At 42.1% G+C, this 19,505-nt stretch overlaps 1 protein-coding gene across 1 annotated transcript in view; it reads right to left on the bottom strand.

Annotated features, from left to right (window-relative positions):
* The window catches only part of spire2 (spire-type actin nucleation factor 2), a gene marked incomplete at both ends in the record, with an annotated part of 33,652 nt that extends 14,387 nt beyond the window's left edge, over positions 1-19,265 (bottom strand). The window contains 9 exons of the mRNA XM_079162645.1: positions 114-336; positions 1,349-1,509; positions 4,162-4,279; positions 4,925-5,011; positions 6,046-6,210; positions 6,347-6,427; positions 8,603-8,980; positions 9,402-9,445; positions 18,968-19,265. Coding sequence (XP_079018771.1) covers positions 114-336; positions 1,349-1,509; positions 4,162-4,279; positions 4,925-5,011; positions 6,046-6,210; positions 6,347-6,427; positions 8,603-8,980; positions 9,402-9,445; positions 18,968-19,265 — 1,555 coding nt within the window. The remainder of the gene's footprint in view (positions 1-113; positions 337-1,348; positions 1,510-4,161; positions 4,280-4,924; positions 5,012-6,045; positions 6,211-6,346; positions 6,428-8,602; positions 8,981-9,401; positions 9,446-18,967) is intronic.
* Between the last annotated feature and the right edge of the window lie 240 nt (positions 19,266-19,505).

Below are 19,505 nucleotides of genomic sequence, written 5' to 3'. Positions count from 1 at the left end.
ATTTCCAGAGTAAAAAAAAAAGAAGGTATTTTGCTTGCATATTGCTCTGTACATAGACATAACTCAAGTATGAACTCTTACCAAAGGTAATCAGTCTACATTCACACACTGACCTCTGTGATAAGGAGGCGGTCCGACACCGGTCAGTGTCCTGGACCGAGGCCTCTCCCCCCTCAGCCTGACCGCCTCGCCCAGCTGGGCCGACTCGGAGAGTGAGGGGAGCATTTCAGCGCGCAGCAAGGCCAGGTCGTGCTCCGAGAAGGAGCGGTCTCTTTTCAGAGGGGTGGGGGAGCTCTCCGTCCTCCTCAGCTCCCCGCTGTCTGGGGACACCTCCTCCTGCGACGGAGGTTAGAGAGGGATGGGAAGGGTTGAGGGAGGAGAGGATGGGGAAGAAGGAAATGAGGGGTCAGAGACATTGGGAGGGGTTGGATGTGATGGAGGAACATAAAGAAAAAGGTTAAGTGAAGGACAGAAGGCGACACGTTAATGCCAGATGTAAACAGGGTCAAGAGGATTCTGGATTTCAGTCTGGCAGATTGATTGCCACTCTGGTTCAGTCTGGGGTGCAGCTAAGTCTGAAATATACCACGATCAGGACCAGGTATTTCTTGTCTGCAGGCGTTTTGCCCCCTTTTGTAGTCATTTTGTCACTCTTTGAATTCGTTTTGTATCTCTTTGTGTCTGCTTTGTATCAATTTGGAGTTCTATTGTGTTTCTTTGTAGTTATTTTGTGTCTCTTCACAGCTGTTTTGCATCTTTTTGTGGTTGTTTTGGTGTTTTTGTGCCTCTTTGTAGTCATTTTAATGTTTCTTTGTGATCATTTTGAGTCTCTTCCTGGTTGCTACGCAGAGGGACATGTTGTAAGTGAAGGCCAAGGGCTCGTTCAGTAATCCATCCATGACACACAGATGACGAGATACAAAGTCCTACAATGGTGACGGCATCATGCCAAGATATACTGCAATGCACCAGCAAAGGCTGAAAAGAAGAAGACTGCAAGCTAGTAACTTAGCAGCTGCTCCTCCAATAAATATTGGTATAACTAAAACTCCAATCTGCTTTAAGTTGATTCACTTTGGGCCAGTGAGAGTATTTCTGAAGATGCTGAAGTATAAAGTTTTGATGGTCGATGTCAAAAATAATTCCCAAGTTGTTGAATCTTTGTGCAAAAGACAGAGGATTCCTCTCTATTGTTGTTTCTTTTTCCACAGAGGCATCTTAACCCACTTAGGCTGGGAAACAAAGCATGTGCTACAGGGAAAAACACCAGACAGTCCTACGAGCAATGATTCCATCCACCCCAAAAAAACAACAACTTGTCAGTCTTGGAGCTCCCGTCTGGCCTCACCTCAGATATGTTCATCTCTTCCATCTCAGCCAGAGTCGGAGCTTTGAGCAGGGTGCGGGGGCGGGACGGAGGCCGGGGTTCCGACAAGGACAGGTCGATGCATGACGTGGATTTGACGTCGCAAGGACAAGTCTGAGCCAGGCAGGGCAGAGAGCCAAATGCTGAGGGAGGAGACACCGGAAGCACCGTCAGGGGACAAGCAAGTCAGAAACTGAGATCAGAGGGCAGAGATTCTCAGATGAGCCCTGTGTAGCATTTTAGCATCAATAACTCACAACGACACAGTATAATTACTGTAAAGCAACACCACCATGTTAGTGTAAACGTTAAAAAGTTATTTTTGTATAAAACTGTGACTTTAACCCGACAGTAGTACAGTTTGCTCTGGTTGGTGGCCGATACTTCGTTTTGTTTTTAATACGATTGCAACGGATCATAAAACTCACGGTTTGGTTTGTATCCCTGTTTTGAGTCACTGATTAAATATATGTTTTAGAGATGCCCTAATCACGTTTCTATTTTTTGCCGATATGTTTGTTGCCGATTGTCAATGAGTCAAATATGCCGGAACATTCGGAACATTGTTGTTGTTTTGTTTGTGGTTTTTCTGATAGCAGCTGATGTACAAGACTCCAGACTATTTTCTTTTTCCACAAACGTCCTGAAAAATCATTTCAGCTGCCCCAAAAGTCTGTGTAAACTGACAAAAATTATGAATGTTATCCTTTTACTTTGTTATTGTCATCGATCGTGGTTATTTGCATAAAAAAGCAAAATTCAAATGCCACCTCCACATGTACTGTAGCTCGAAAATGGAAAAACACTCTTGTTACACACTACAGCTCACAGACTTGTATGCAGTAGCTAACTGCAGTGTGACCCTCACAGACTATAGAACGCAATGTACAGACTAGAGTTTCAGCTCCGAATTCATTACTTAGCAACTAGCATAACATTTATTTTCTGGATAGCACAACGAGAGAGCATGACAGGAGTCACACTGACAGTCATGTTAATGACTTTATATCGGCAAAAACACCGTGTGACGTCCAGAGCAGCCACAGGGCCGGATCCTTTACTGCTCTTTGTATATCACCCTGATGCTTCTCTACAGATACCATGCAATGGTTTCAGATGCAGACAAAGGCATAAAGCTAATAAGAGACCATTTTTTTTTAAGGTACTTTTGTGTCTGTCTGGTGGAAACATTACACGGTCTGCTAGACCTGCAAAGCACCGCAGGCGCCTTCAGCTAAACGCTTTAAACGCTTCAAACTGCACTCTGCCATCTCACTTTTACAATGTTAAGTATGTAAAAGTAGTAAAATAAGGTTGTATTTAGTCTCTTAATTAATCATTGGTGTTTTTTGAGCATAACATGATTCAAACCATTCCCATTCCCTTTAACAACTAGGTAAATGGCAGATTAGGCAAATGGGTGTTTTGGTCTGCAGTGAGTATGTTGTTTTTGAGAGGCTAAACGCCAACAAATATGAATTGAAGCAGAACATAAACATTTTGTTTATTTTGGAAATGATTACATCTAGCTTTTTTTTTAAAATAAATCTAATGCACTGGAGTTTAAGGAGTTTCAGAGTCACGGATCGGATCAGCACAAAAGAAAAAAAAGGGAGCATATATAACTTTTAGTTTTAATGATGTATCATAAGCTGCTTAAAGTCAGTGTAAAAAGCTCATAAATCATCTCTAACATCTATTTATGTTGTTGTAACACGTCTTTCTCATTAACACCACATTTTACGAGATTACATGTGAACACACCATGATAACGTTATAATTTACCGTCGCCCAATACTAATTTTCACTGAACAGAGCCTGAACGCATCATAATGTAACTGAATGGAACATTGGTTCATTAGCTGTGCTGCTAACGTTTTAGCTCTCCTCCTGTCAATTTAAACACGGACTGGTTGTTTACAATGTAACATTATCAGAGATCAATGACTAGAGAAGCATAAATGATGTCTTGATCACATATTTACTGAATATTGGCAGAAAACGATCATCAGTAAAACTATATTTTACACTGTGATGGTTAACGTTAAACTGCGTAATTAATCTGCGGTTCACATGCGTGCCAAACCGTGAGGGGGAATCCATACGGATCACAGATCGTTACACCACTAAATCCAACTGACAATCTTAGTGTGGCCTGATCTTTATCTACATCCGTACAGAAATACCGGCTTCAAACACAATGAATAGACGTGCAAAACAAAGTAGCATTCAACTGTTGATTTAGAATTTGTCAACATTGTGAATGAAGCTTCAAAGCGTCCAAATATTCGGTGCAGCCCAAGAATTGTCTTAGATTGATAATTTTCATATTCTGTTCACGGAATAAGAGGGCACTCCATCTAATCTTTGTCGCTGTCCATTGACGGTCGGTGCTGAATTGATGTTGTCGTAGCATATTGTGAGGGGAGAGAAGGGGCAGGAATGTGGTCCTTGGTCGGTGGACCGTCTGCCTCCACCGTCTCCCATTCCTCTGTCCCATCAATAACTCCATTTGACTGTGAATGAGCAAGTGCACAGTAAACCTGTTTAACAGACCGTGTGTGTAACAAGCAGCGCAACGTTGTGAACCCGTCTATGTAGGAACATCTTACTTTCTGAATAATATGCCCTTTAAATAGCAGGAAAATACTGACTTCAGACCAGGTTTTTGTTGGTCAATGGCAGAATGGCTTTCTGATACCTCAAGATAGCAAAGCGCCCAACAATGTGCCGGACCAGCATTAATTCTGTCATGGTGGGGTAAAAGCAATGGATGTGGACGATCGTCCCCTTACGTCTGGAGCTGGGCAGGACCACTGGCCTGAGCTTCCTCTCCTGCTTGATCTCAGCCAGGACCTTTTCATGAAGGGACTGCTGCTGCAGGGGAGGAGGAGGGAGGCTACGCTCTGAAACCTAACGGAGAGGAGAAACAATTAGAACATAGCTATACTCCTGAGGAATCTAAAAGAGGTGAATACATACATACAGTATGTCTATGAATGGATGCGCGAAGGAAATAAAGATATGATGTAACCACCCACAGTGTTTTTGACTGGGTGTAAAAGTCGGCAAGTCATGTTGCAGTTTACATCAATGTCTGTCACTTCATCATTTTAGACATTTGTGTGAAATTGTCATAATTAGCATATGAATTCTTGAGTTATGGGCAAAAAAGATGTTTTGTGAAGTCACAGTGACCTTTGACCACCAACGTTGAATCAGTTCTTCCTCGACTCCAGGTGGACATTTGTGCCACAGTTCAAAGAGAGATTATAATAAGAAATTACGTTCACGAAAATGGAGCGGACGGACAACCTAAAAAACATAATGCCCCCAGACACGGCTGTTGCGGACAGACAAAGACATATAACTGTCACATAAACCTCATTAAGCTACATTTACAGACAAATCTACTTACAAAACTACTGCATTATCTACTGCTCCTGTATGATACACACTCAGGGTTTTCACCGTATACTTTCAATGGTGAGAAAATTGCACACATGTACCCTCCTTCACATCTCTCTGGGGAACTTAAAATGGCAAAAACCTACTCACTGGTTTAAGAGGAGGTCTTGATCTGATGAAATCCAGTATCAATTCATGGGCATTTCTCTTCACTCTGGTGGGAATGTCACCGTCCATCTACATAATACAATAAAACACCAACTGTAGGACTGTGTCTGTAAATCATTACAGTGATCATGCAGCAATGCAAACACCCTGCAAAGACAACATTGGAATATCCTCACCTGAGGGCAAAGATGTTTACCTATTAACACATGCAGAAATTCACTCTCCTTTTAGCTCTGTTTTGGTCTCCACCAACTTTTGAAAAAAACTAAATTGGCAGCTGCTAAATGGTGCACAGTGTTCAGCAGCTTGCTGCTAACTTTTTCTGCCATTTGGTACTGAGCAGGCAGTGTCCAGCAGGGTTTATTAGAGCTTTCTCGCTAAAAACAGCTGCTGCTGGAGACGGGGTTGAAAAGACATGTGAGGCTGAACCAGTTGAAGCCATGAAACCAAAACGAAAGAAGCTAACGTGCTCCGTAGAGCTGAGGGGAACTGTGGAGTTGGCTGATATTTCTCTGTGCAACTGCTTGCGAGGACAGGAGGCTGTGAGAAGCCTTCATTAATATTTGTGTTCCGAGGCTGAATTATTTATCTGCCTGTGGAGAAGGCCTCAAGGTGACTGCCTCATATATGCCTGCTACATAACAGTTCCTTCCTGTAACAAAGCCTACACAGTATATGGTGCGGTGAACTTCCTGAAAAAGAGGATAATGGCTTCAAGGACTTGAAATGACAAACAGGCGTCTCAGTCTCACACAGTCTCACTCCTGTCTGCCCTCAATGTCCTCATGCTCCATTTAATCAAAGTCAAGTGATGATTAAAACGTTGCTCTCAGGGTTATGATTTCAGCGAGGAAAGAAGGATCTTGTATTTCCTCCAGAAGATCTGCGATGGTTTGATTTAGCTGCCTTCAGCTTAACACCTCTACTGACATTTCGACTGCTTTCAGTATTTTACAAGTCTATGGACTATTAAACAGTGCAGACACTCAACTGACATTTCAACTGCTTTCATGGCATATACATGATTACTGCTTTTATATCTTCATATTCATATCATAACTAATGCTTGGCTTGATTATTTTAAACCGTGTCTTGTCTCTCACCATGACTTTGCGTAGCTGGAACTTGCGAGTCCGTATGTCCTGCATCAGCATCTCAAAGGGTGTGAGGCTGAACTCGGTGGGCAGCAGGTTGAACGGCTGCTCCTGCACCTTCTTCAGCTTCACACCATGCCTGAGCTCCTTCATCAGCTGCACCCACAGACGTGCCTGGGATGGAAACAACAACAACACACACACACACACACTCCATATCTGCATGTGTCAACACGACTACACCGCCTTCTTGGGTCAAAAACACTGTTGCATTGTCCTCCCTGTGACACTGTGCTCTCGCTCTTCTCACCCAGTCTGTGTGTTTCAGTGCATCCAGCTCAGCTGTAGACCTGTCTTCCACAGCTTCCTCTGTTGTGATCTTCTTCAGCATCTGTGCAACAAAAAGCAACAGACACATATGGGTTTTTTTAATGAAAAGCTACAGTGTCAACACTATCCTTTCAAACACTTTTGTTTTTTCTGCCACAAAATGACAAATCTAAAAGGGTTGTACTCAACAGCTTTAAATAGACTGCAGTATAGTCATGTTGATTTTAATGGGATAAGTGTGTGTGCATCTCTTGTCTATGTGTTGCTTTTAGCCTGTGTCCCTGAATCAGATAGGTGATCAGTTTCCTTTGATGATGGCACCACTAGGGGGGCAGCAAAGTCAGAACAAATCTAATTCTACACACGGTGGCTTTAACCTCACCCCCTCAACAGAAGACTTTATTTGGAAGTAAAAACTAAAATCAAAAGTGAGACGTGAAGTGTCAATTGTAATCTACATGGGAAACCATTTGCACATATATGGCTCCCACATATATGTGCAATCATTTCATTCAATCCACAAAACAACGTGTCAGAATACTGTTTTCTTTCAGAGTTATGCAGGCTTTAAAAAAGCAGAAAGACGCACCTTTTCTTGTTTTTGCCTTTAAATGGGTCTTTAAAACAAGAAAAACAAAGAACAAATCCTAATTCTGTTTGATTCTATTTATTGTTTTTTTTCCGAGATCTTGGAACACGGCTAAAAATGGTATATAAACAAGCTGAAAGGTTTAGATCATAATCCCACCACATCGGGGCGCAGTAACTACCTGTCAACCAGGTCGGGTTCACTGTTTTTAGATGTCAATATATGCGACACTCTGGAATTATGCACTCTCTCGCAAAACATAATTGATAACTTTGTCAGAAATTTCTATTATGGTTTAATTGAAGTAGTATTTGTTTTTTCCGTCCTGCGGATCAACATTTCAGTGATTGACAGTTGGTGTTGGTAACGTCAAGAAACCTAGCAATGTGGTGACAGAGACAGGGAGGAAGAAGAGTACGAGCTACAGTAGAAAACATGAAGGTAAACAATGCAGAATTTAAATTACTCAAAGTCAAATAATACGTTTTGCAAATGTTTTATGAGAAATGGAATGCATTCAATAAATGTTAAGGCTAAAGGGTAGAGACACGTTGCGGGGAAAAACACTGAATGTAAACAGAAACAGGGAACCTGTCATGTGGTGAATATTATTATTACTGATGGAAGCAATGGTCAAAACTATAAATAAGTTAATAGTGGGAATAATCTTAAAAAGTCAAACTTTACCAAATGGGCCCATACCTGAATTACTGTGCAGCATTCAATATATTGGTGCATTTGTTGAAGAACACTTTAAATAGCATACATTTTAATCAAACTATGACTCTCTACTGGACGTTTGTTCCACGTCTGGGACTCCATCTGCTAAATGACAAAGTGCCAACCAACATGGTTCATGGTACATGAACAGTCTAAGAAAAGTGCAGTGGCACAACAGAACAGCAGGCCTGTCACGATTACATTATGGACATATCGTACCATATATGGACATGACCGATCATTTTCAGTTATTGACTTATTGTACATGGACATGACCACGATCTTGCCTGTAGTGTTTACATGTGTGTTTGTTTACATAGCAATGTTACTAACATTTGAACCAACATGATGCAATGAAGATTCTGTTATTGTGCAGACACTGCGCATTTCTGTTAACAGAGCGTAAGAGTCCATTGTATCTATTGTATTGGTTGTGTGGCTTTAATATATTTTTGTTGTGTTTATTTGGGATATTTTAAAATGTTCACATTCCAATTCCAATGTCAGAATATTCTTAAGAATTAAAAGTTCATTGCTCTGTGAAAGGGTGCGCTTACATTATTATGCTGTCATATTTATATCAGTGGCATAAAATGGTTATATGGTTAATATTGTTTATTGTAATTATTTTTGGGACAATATATTAACCAAGAAAAGTATCTGTCGTGACGTGCGTAAACAGGAGTCTAGATTTAAAGCACTAGAAGGAAACAGTGGGGGTGGCATCTTCAGTCATTCAGTCTCTGCTTTGAGGCATGTGAACAGGAAGCACCTCAGATTCAAAGAGTGCACACACAGCGAGGTGCAGGCCACTGCGGCAGAAGTGATGAAAGTCCACAGCTGAGAAGTAGGTCATGAATCTATTTTCCGGTATTTATTCCAGCTACATTGCTTTAAAAGTCAATTTGACATGGCAACCTGACGTACCTGTTTAGCATCTCGGATCTTGATGAGGAAGGTCTGCAGCTCCAGAGTCTCTACAAACAGAGCCCTGCAGACAGCCTGGTAGTGCTCCGGAGCAAAGCTGGGGTCAGCCAGCCGAGACGCACACAGCGCCATCACCTGGCGGAACGTGCACACCGGCCTCATCGCTCCCTCCTGCTCTTCTTCCTCCTCCTCATCCTGGCCACTGTACCCTTCATCTGTGGTGAACTTCCCGACAGTGCAGACACTCTCTCCGCCCTGGTCCCCTCCGGCCATGCGTTCGATGAGGCGCTCCAGCTGGGGGCTGAGCTCCCGCTCCTCGCTGTCATCCAGCCCCCAGTCCAGAGCGCAGTAGATTGCCACGCCCAGCGACTGGACCAGCTGGAGGGACCGACGAGGAGATACAACGAGGGGATAAATAGGTTGTCCTTTACCAATAACAGAAAAATCTTAATCCTGCCAAACACCCAGATAGATGCAAACTAATTCACTCAGACAAAACAGACTGTGTTTTTGCAGTACTGGCAGTCGTAAATTTGCTCTCTAACCAGTCACCTCTCACTTTTAACAGGAAGCATCCCATAACTACAACAAAAGCATGAACATGATATTTACAATCTGCCAAGATGAGAAAGATGACAACAGAGATGCCTTTAGAAAGGCCAAGTATAAGATATTATTCCAAAATTCTGTTGCACATTTGAAAATACAGGATAACTGAAATTCACACTATGTAAAATGTAGTTCATGTCACCTGGGAAATCCCTTTTGTTTGCAAATAAAAGTCCTCTTTCTTTCTCACCTGACGCTCTGCAGCAGGTGGAGGAGGAGGTCCATCAGTGTCATCTGAGGAGAAAGAGGAGGAGACTTTTTATTCCATTAAAATGTTCATCATGACATTTATATATCAAGCCAATTCTCTTTCTCACTGCATATGTTTCTTCTATAATTAGTGAGCCCGAGATTCTGCTGGCAAATATAAAAGGAACTTGTATCTATAGTTTAATTGGAAGGTTTGATTAGAGTAGTCTGCTTCTTTAGGTGTAAAACACTTTTGAAGTATTTTCTGCAAAAGCAGTTACAGCCTTGTTAAAAATGTTGCACAGATTTGATCGTTTTAGCGGTTTCACGTTTTTGTTTTGTCTCTGATTTACAACCCGGTGTTGCATAACATGAATATGAGTGTCACTGGGGTCTTCCCAAAATGCTCAGAGAAGAGACAGAACGTGCATTACTTATGCTTTTCCAAATTAAAGCTTTGCACCAACAGCTGGCACTCTCTGCAGCAATGCTCAGAAAGGAGATTTATACATCATGTTACATTTTATTTGTCACTTCCTGGGGGTTGGAGACAGGAGCAGCTTTCAACCAATAAATCAAATGCGGTACTCCATAAGTCCCACAGTCAATACTGGGCCGTGCATTATTGTGTCGCAGCCAGGTTTGCCGTGCCTAACTATGAGAGTGTGTGTGTGAGAGAGAGAGAGTAAAAACTCTGATGTCAGTAATGACACCCGAGAGGCCTGAAACTCCTCAATCAGCAGCTCTCGCTGCAGAGAAACAGGAGAAGGGATGGACAGCAGAAGCAGGAGACAAAGACAGACGGAGGGAGCCGGTGGAAACATATATATATATATATATATATATATATATATATATATATATATATATAAAAGAGAGAGAGAGAGAGAGAGAGAGAGAGAGAGAGAGAGAGAGAGAGAGAGAGGGAGAGAGAGAGAGAGAGAGAGAGAGAGAGAGAGATCAGCGTAGGTCACATGGTAATGGAGGGGAGGGGGTCCGCCCACCGCAGCATCCTCCCCTGTCAACAGCCGGACTCAAACCTCGGACCAACAGAGCGTCACTCTGTTCCCCCGTGTGAACGCAGACGCTGCTTCAATCTGCAACAAAAGGGCAGCAACTGACACTGAAGGAGGGGCGAGGAGACTCTCTGTTATGAGAGACAACATGAACCCCTGCAGTCTTGCCAGACAGGTTCAAATAATGCTCGGCTCGGTCACGAGGTGCAACCCGATGATACCTCCGCCTCTTTCCCACAGTTACAGGTCAGTGAACACAACAGAGAGGGGAGGAATCTGCAATCGAAAAAACACTTCCAAGAGATTAGATGTTGGAAAAAACACAATAACCCAGTTAGATATACGCACAGGGAAAGGATGTTTGGCACTTTGAGCTGCGGTGCTTTTCTAACCCAGAATCAGAATCAGCTTTATTGGCCATGTATGCTGCGCATACAAGGAATTTCACTCCGTTTTTTCCGTTGCTCTCAATGTACAAACACAGAAATAGACAAATAAACAGAAAACAAGGACAAGTAGAACAGACATATATATATATATACATATATATACACATACATACATACATACATACATACATACATACATATATATATATGAACATAAAACACAATGACAATGAAATGGAGGCAATAGTGAAAAATGGATGTAATAGTGCAGTATGACGGATTAATTGTTCACAGTGACGGCCGGTGGAAAGAAGCTGTTTTGGTGTCTGGTTGTTTCGGCGTACAGTGCTCTGTAGTGCCTATAGCAACTGGAAGCAACATTGTTTTTTACAAAACAATGTAATTGTCAGGGCTGTTTTTTTTTAATACATCTCAACAGCTTTACAGACTCCCTATACGATACTCAGAGCATTAATATAGCAGCAAAAAACTATTAGCAATGTAAAGATATCGAGTAAGTATGTCTACCTGAGCAGGGAATGGTAAAAAACTGTTAGCAAGGTCAGCACTATTGCAGTTGTTCGCGCTGTTAGCTAACGCCATAGCGAGAGATACAAATGCTCTGAATTTCGAATTTAACACCTTTAACGATTTATGTTGTGAGCTCATGGAAATGTTATTAGGACACACAATGTTGGTAGGGATAGTTACAATAAGACACTGGACCTCAAGAACATTTAGTTATTCTTGTCAAAACGATCTCTTCCTTTCTTTCATGCGGTGGTCTCGTACTAAGCCAAGTCAAATTCAGCAAACGCTCCTAACTTCCGGTATCTGTGTGAGTGACCAGCATAAACATGACTGAATGCGTAAAAGAACACGCGTTTACAAGAATTATAAATTAGCATCATTAGCGCCCCAATAATACCATAAGGCTACCTGTCTAACTAGCCAGCTGTCCCCTAGTTAGCTAGGGGACAGCTATTTCTGCCATGCTTTAATGCTACACTGGTTACAGAAAATGTAATCATCTTGCAAAAGCAATGTGCTTTCCCACGCTGTGACAGAAGTGTGTGGATGAAGCATTGGGTTGTTTGTAACGTTACGACTCCGCTGCTCGTTTTAGTCGTAACAGCAACTCCACGACTTGTCGTAAGTCTGTTTAGTTTATATGGAAGCTAGCCCCCTACAACGGTCGCAATACCAACGGTACACATAAAAATGGCCACAACGCTGACCATTCGTACAATATACGACATAAGTTGTTTTGAACGGGAAAGTCCAATTAACTCCTATTCTATTTTCTATGCCTTCATATCGACATAGGGAGCAGGTCCTCTTCACAGAGCCCACTGTGTTGTACATAGACTGTATATAAGAAGTGGACATAGTCATCGTTACATCACCCATTGTTTTGTGGACTGCGCATACAGCTCTGGTAGCAACAGCGACCTGTCAATCACAGTAAGCCTGTCCTAAAGCATACCCGGCTTTATGGTCCATTTAGAGTCAAATGGACCATAAAGCAGGGTATGTGTGGGTAATTTACTAAATGAACATCATGCTGTATTGAAACAAGAGATTGAGACCATAAACCTATGTTTACAATTTTTACTGAGGGAATAAATCAAGTAGAGTCATTTTCTCATAGACTTCTATTCAATCATCCATATTTTCAAGGCAACCTCACCACTAGGTGACACTAAATCCTACAAACTGGTCCTTTAATGTTGCGTCTTAATAACCACGACCCCCTTCCCACCAAACCCCACAGTGTTCCTCCTCATTAGCTTTTAGTCACACTTCGTTCATTCTGGGTAAAGATGGAAAAATATTTCCTCAAAACCCTCACAGACGCTCACACTAACACGCGAACTCTCTTAAGATGGACTTTGCCATCTGTTGCCATGGTAATACAGGTCTGAGAGACTGAGTTCAAAAGGAACTACAAAGTGACAGAAGACAAACTGGGCTGGGAGGAGCAGAGCTAGTTGTAAATGGATAGGAGAGATGGAACATTTTTATTTTGCAGCCGTCACCAGAAATGACCTGTATACATGTCGGGTGTAGTAGGGTGTGTCACTTTGACCTTTACCTGCACGTCAAGTCAGCGCTGACCTTTGCACTTATTGTCAAAGAAAAACATCCGTAAAATAACTTAAATCGACTTATATATCTGGAGTTCATTTCTATGTTACGTGTTCGGTGAAGTGACTGCCGTGAGAGAAATTTGGCATGATCTCTTGAGGAGCAGAGTGAAATCGAATTTCCTTGAGTCTCGTGTTTCAACGATGCACGGTCAGCAAGCTAAAAACTGCTTTTTGTCTGTCATCCGTAAAAACAAAAACAAAAAGAGCAGTTGACATTTGGGTGATGCAAGCTTTTTTTTTATCTGACAGGAGCGATATGTATCTGGACTTTGACTTCCTGCTGGCCTTAAGTGCACTCAGCGAATCACCTCACCCTTTAGCATTTGTCCAGCAATGTCTTTCAGCAGCCTTCAAACAGACCCGTTTCACATAAACTGCTGCTTATCTGAAGTTCTACCACGGCTCATCCCTTTACCACGTCTGTTTATTGTTCCCGGATTAGGATGCAGTCCAGTTGACGCAGGAGGAAGATATCAAAAAGGTAAATAGATGACAAATCAAGAGCTTCTCAGCGCCTTGTACAGTACCAGCACGGTCGAACTGAGCACTTATATATTTATATTTAGAATACATGTTGCAGTGAGCTCAGTCAGTCTTTACGAGGGACAATACCATTTCCATTAGGACCACTTAGTCATAAATCTCTTAATGGGGATGAAGGTACTGTACCATTAAAGTGATCCAGGCTCATTTGAGGACAGTCCTGCACTTGTGATGGGAGGGGACAAACGTCCTCAGTATTACAAGAGAGTATTGGGTTTCCATTTGGGCTAAGTACAAATCTCAATACTTTTTATATCACTTTTATTAATAAAACAAGCAGAAACCATGTTTAGATTTCTCAAAGCCAGGTATAAAAGATATTTTCTTATTTGAACTGAAACGTGGGTGTCATGACAAATTGAAAAAAAAAACAGGCCTAGTTATAGTCGCTAAAATAATATATGAAATAATTTCCTGGATACCAACTTTGACAGAAAGAATCAAGGCTCTTTAGTATTATTGCTGTATAGTTTTGAATGCATGAATAATGTCTATTTGCATTTTAATGTGCGAATGATTGTAAGGATGCTGGGTCAAAGAAAGGTTAGCTCAAGGGGATAATATAGTAGATGTTATCTTATCAACCAAAGAAGGAGGACAAAGTTTCACAGCTCTGTTGATCGGCATATTATATATTATATATGAGTAATGTTGAAATATATCATCATTATGTCCATTTCATTTGTTAATTCCTCTCTATGCTTAAAGCTGCATTAATCAATATTTTATATTAAAGCTTCTTCAAAAACATGTATTCTATGTTAATTGAAATTCTCTTAACATCCCGACAGAAATCAATAAATTAAATGCTCTGACAAATGAAAAATCAGGCATCTGTCCCAGGTGTCTCCCACAAGCTGCTAGCTGGACAGCGGTGAGTGTTAACAATAGCCGTGTTCGCTGTTAACGTTAATTTAAATGATCATTTTGGGGGAGTGGCTTTAAGGGAGGTCTGAAGGGACGGGCTGTGGGTGTTTCTGACTTTCTCGGTACACTTGGGACTTTTGGAGCTAGTGCTGCTTCGCCACTTTCATTGGAAAAGAGTTGGCCAGGGTTTTTAAGGTTTTTAAATATTTTTTTTAATCTACTGTATACTCTTGCTGGTTTCTCAAGATTATCGTCCCTAGCTTTAAATAAAATACTAAGGCCAAGTGAGCTGTTAGCCGCGTTGATAAGATAACTTTCACACTGGCACAATCCTAGCACATCGCAAAGTGGGCTAACCCTGACTTTAGCCCAGGGCTTGCAGGCCCTGCTATAGAGCAGGGTTAGCACCAACTTTGCGGGATTATCTCCTGAAAAATCGACTGAACCAGATAAACAGCGCTAGAAGTAGCCAGTGTGAAACAGGGTTATAACAGTGGAATAGTTTGAAATATAGAATGTAAACATTAGTCACACGTTACAACGGACATTTAACCAGGGCTAGCAGGAGTGCAATGTGAATCGTATAGTCCTGGGCATGGGTTGTAATGTGTTTATCCCAGGGTCAATTCTTTGCTGTGTGTGCAGTGTGAAAAGCCCATGAGACAACCTTTTAGCACCTCTCCTCTTCTGATCGAGGCTGACCGCCCCTCCCCTACCTACATCCCCTGTGCCAAGCTAGCAGCTCCCTGACCGGTTTCTCCAGAGCCAAAACTAATACTAACCTTCATCAAACAGCTTGTATTACGGCTGTTTCAGGTAGAGTTGTGCTCTCTCTGAAGGGGTTGACTGCCAGATAGTTGCTGCAACCTGCTGATGTCATCGACATCAGTAAACTTCACACACACGGACTCGTTTACCATCAGGGACGACCCGTCATGTTTCATACCAAAGGAGACTAAAGAGGAAGAAAACGAAAGCAGAAACGCCGGCGAGTGGAGCCATCGGCGGACGTGGTGCTGCTGTCTCTGCAGGTTGTCTGCTACCAGACACCAGAGGTTCATTTGGGAAGCAGAGCGAATGTGCAGCACATCAGTGAGGATGAGGCCTTTTTTCCTCTGTTGCAGGGTCACTTAGTGACTCAGGCCGATACCTTTACATTAAAATGCTGTGCAGTGCAGCTTCGGTCCCGGCTCGTATTTGGATTCACAGTAACTTCCTCCTCCGTTGAAGATTGGTGTACAACCTGATGGAGGGTTAGATTTCCAGAATATAGAACGTGATTTTAGAATGCCCAGGATACGTGCTGTGAATCCTAAAGTTACAATACACTCGATTTTTTGATTTTACTAAATGGCCAAAAATGTCACCTTATGCTGGTGGCAGTCTGTGCATGTACTGTAGGTACTGTGTGTGCGTGTATGTGGACTGGCGACAGTCTGTGTATGTAATATATGTATGCAATATGTTATTTGTATTGTTTTAACAGCAGACACTGTATGTTTCCAAGACAAATTTCCTTCAGGACAATAAAGTCTATCTTATCTTAAAGGCAACATATAAGACGTCTTTAGAGTGCTCAGAAGAAAAATGAACATCCACAATTCCGTAACAACTGGGCGAGGTCCATCTGCTGAAGAAGACCATGTGATGCGACCGAAAGCGCCGGAACAGCTACTGAGTGGACCTGGTAGTGAGAATGTTTTCTCAAAAGCCAAAGTTGAATTGACAAAAATCACGACTAGTGCCCAAACAATTAGTGGATTTACCAGTAAGTAGGTCTACCAACAGGAAATCAATGGACAATCATTTACATAATACATTTGTTTAAATCATTCCAAAAGCAAAAATGTCAAACGTGCTCTTGTTTTCAGGATTTGCTGTTTTTCTCCCATTACATCATTCTAACTTTTTAAAAGATATTTTTTCAGACTTGCTGCTTTATTGGATAGTGACAGCTTGGAGAAAGATAAGAAAGGGAGTTAATTTAAACTAACAATCTTCATGTGTGGCACAAATCTGTTCATGTCCTCAGTGTTTAATCAGGATTACAATCTATCTTTTATAGTTATAAATTGTACTTTTATCGATGTGAAATGAGGCCCAGTGGTAGGTTTCTGTGACCTTATATTTTTCTTGTATGAGTGGTACAAATATAAATTAAAGTGGTCAATAAAAAATACTCTACATTATTAATGAAGCTTGGACCTCAGATTATTGCTCAATAGTCGTTTCCTCTCCAGCCCTGCTGTCTAAAACTGGCATGATGATTTGGGATGAATCTAGCCGCTTAAACAATGCAAAGGGTCCTCTGACTGGCTAGTTTAATAATGTAGACAGACTCGCTATAATAGACTCCCTTCATGCTGGTGAAGGGATTTGCACCGCTACTTAGATGTGGATTGCGTTTACTTATGGATCAGCAGAGCGTGAACCAACACAGGCTACAAGGATAAACAACTGTGCTAATGAGAGTTCAGTGAGAGCTGACAATTAATGATCACAGCAAAGTGTTTGCAACTGTTAAATGGCAAACGTGGTTCGCAAGGATCTTCAGTAGTTCTCCCATGGATGGATTACTGACCGGGCCCACCGAGCACAGGCTCAGGGGTTCAAAATGGTCAGGGGTCCCCCTGGCCTTCACCGACAAAGAGACACGCATCAACCAGGAAGAGACTCAAAATGACCATAAAGAAACAACTACAAAGTGACTCAAAACAACTACAAAGTGATGCAACAGCCGCAAAGAGACTCACAGTAGGAAAAGGGGCAAAACAACTACAAAGAGACTCCAGACATTTACAAAGAGACATAAAACCTCAAAGACCTGCCTAACGACTACAAAGAGAAACTAAACAACGACAAAAAGAGCCGAACCAACTATAAAGTCTGTGTCTTGCTCCTATGGTAGTTCCAGTGTCTCCCCCATGCACCATGAGGGGGATCCAATGAGTCCCTGGCCAAATGGTGAGCACTTTAAAGTCACTATAATCCAATTGAATAGAATACAAAGTGAATCATTATTAGAATCTCACCACTATCACCACCTCACCATGTATACAGTATTCAGCAGAGTGTAAATATGGATATGGAGTCATTTTATAGTGCATGTCTAATTCTACAGTTCAACAAAGCAGGAATTTTAAAATAATGGTTTAAGATAGACGCCATCCTGTTGCTGAGCAACGTGCATTAAGCATTGCCTGTAAACTTCTCCAGGTAAAAAAAATAAAGTAGGTTTTCATCTGGTTGTGGCGACTTGTTCCACACTCAACAAAAGCTGGGGCTATCCTGTTCATTACTGACATTTGATATCTCACATTCCTGCTACTCTCAATATTTCTCACTGATGTGTTTAATATGCATCAGGTCTTCTCTGGGACCAAGCACAGGGAAATTCAAATATACTGACTGTATGTTTTAGTGCAAAAGGTGCAGCAAAATGAACACAGAATTATGACTTGAGACCTTTGAGAAACTCTCTGTGACGTTCTGAAGGTTCGGGGCAATAAGCTACCATCAGTTTCTGAAAATAAAAGGAAATAAAAGGTTGATTTTATTTATTTATTATCAAGTGGCTCTCAAAAGATCTCAAAACAGGTGTAAATGAAACATAGGCTATATACAGTCCAAATAAAACCTTTTTTTAAATTAAGCTTGGCATGTAAATGTCAGTGCTAGTCTGACTTCTGGAACAGGTTTCTTGGGCCCAGTCCGAAGTGAGGTCATATACTTCACATACAGCGGGATATAATGCAGGTACGGGCACAAGTCAGTGGGGGAAATAACTAGAAGACTGCGTAGAAATCCTTCGGGCTTCCATTCACCCTTTGAAGTCTCCAAAACAGTCTTTGCTAGAGGGGATGCTTGGGTGAAGCTGTTCACCATGAATAATTAATCATTTACCGGCAAAATACAAGTCATCCTTGTTGGCATCAGGAGAGCGACACAAAAGCGACTTAGCTATCCGGATTTCAAAATACTGTGTCAGCTTAATAATGATAAATAATGTAGTTAAAAGTCGATTGCAGCATTATGAAATGGTGTTTATGACGGAGAGCACCAATGCGTTTCTCTCCGAAGAAAGACCAAACTCCCGATGCACCAAAGCACCAAACTCCCGATGAAATTCGAATCATTTCAGGTGGCTGCTTTTAGTTCAAGGTTTCCTGAGAGACAAAACATGATTCAATATCTTTTATGAAGTACTGGTAGACACTCTTCAATTCCGCGCTGATATGTTCAACCAAATAGTGTGTAGTTTGTTATAAAAAATAAAGTTAAGATCGGTTCGCACAGTTTAGTTGCCGGGTACCGCGGAGGGGTTTACACGGAACAAGTACTGCAGGAATCAGGCGGACCAGATGAAAAAGTCGGTGTTTTACTTAAAGATAGTGCCGATTCAGGGACATAACCTTACGCCGAATTGAAAAGTGGATCCTAATATTTAAATATAATGTTGTGTCAAACGGTAAGAGCTAACTTACTTCAAACGGCATGGACACATTTTTAGAATTTACTTTTTTCATAGTTGAGTTTTGTCAGAGCTTTTACTAACAAGCGGAAAAGCAGAGGGAATTCGCCATCAACGGTCATCCGTCCTACCGTTGCGTCGCGGCTCCTGCTGCAATGACACGGTTCCGTCCCTTTGCAGGAGGATGGAGGACGGGTCCTTCACCCGGCTGACTGTCGCGGTGGGCGGGCGGGGCACCCTCAACCCGCTACAGCACTGGTAGCACACCGCCCATGCCTGCTCCTCGTTAATGGGCTGCTCGTAAGACTTCAGCACCTCCTCCAGAGACAGTTCCCGGGGCTCGGCCAAGTCCCGCGCCTCTCCGCGATCAGTGGGGGCCGGTACCCGTGAGCCCCCGTCCTCGGCGCTTCTGTTGGTGAATCTGGCCATGGCTGCGATAGCGTGGAGCCCATTCTTCACTCCTTAAACACCGGGGCCATGTATGTAGTCCATTGACTCCTGTTCGGCGCTGTCTCCTCTTCTGTCCTCCTCTAAACGTCTACCGGTCCTCAAACTACCGCAGCTGAACCGCTTTACCACAACAGTGTCAAGGTTGCCATACTGATCGCAGCACTTCCTGTTCAAGTTTTCAAAAATAAAACCAGTGTTAATACACACGTTTTAGCAACG

This window comes from Pholis gunnellus (assembly GCF_910591455.1).
Source record: "Pholis gunnellus genome assembly, chromosome: 7".
Lineage (NCBI taxonomy): Eukaryota > Metazoa > Chordata > Actinopteri > Perciformes > Pholidae > Pholis > Pholis gunnellus.
The sequence above is the reverse complement of the archived record's forward strand: the minus strand, read 5'-3'. Positions and strand labels throughout refer to the sequence as shown.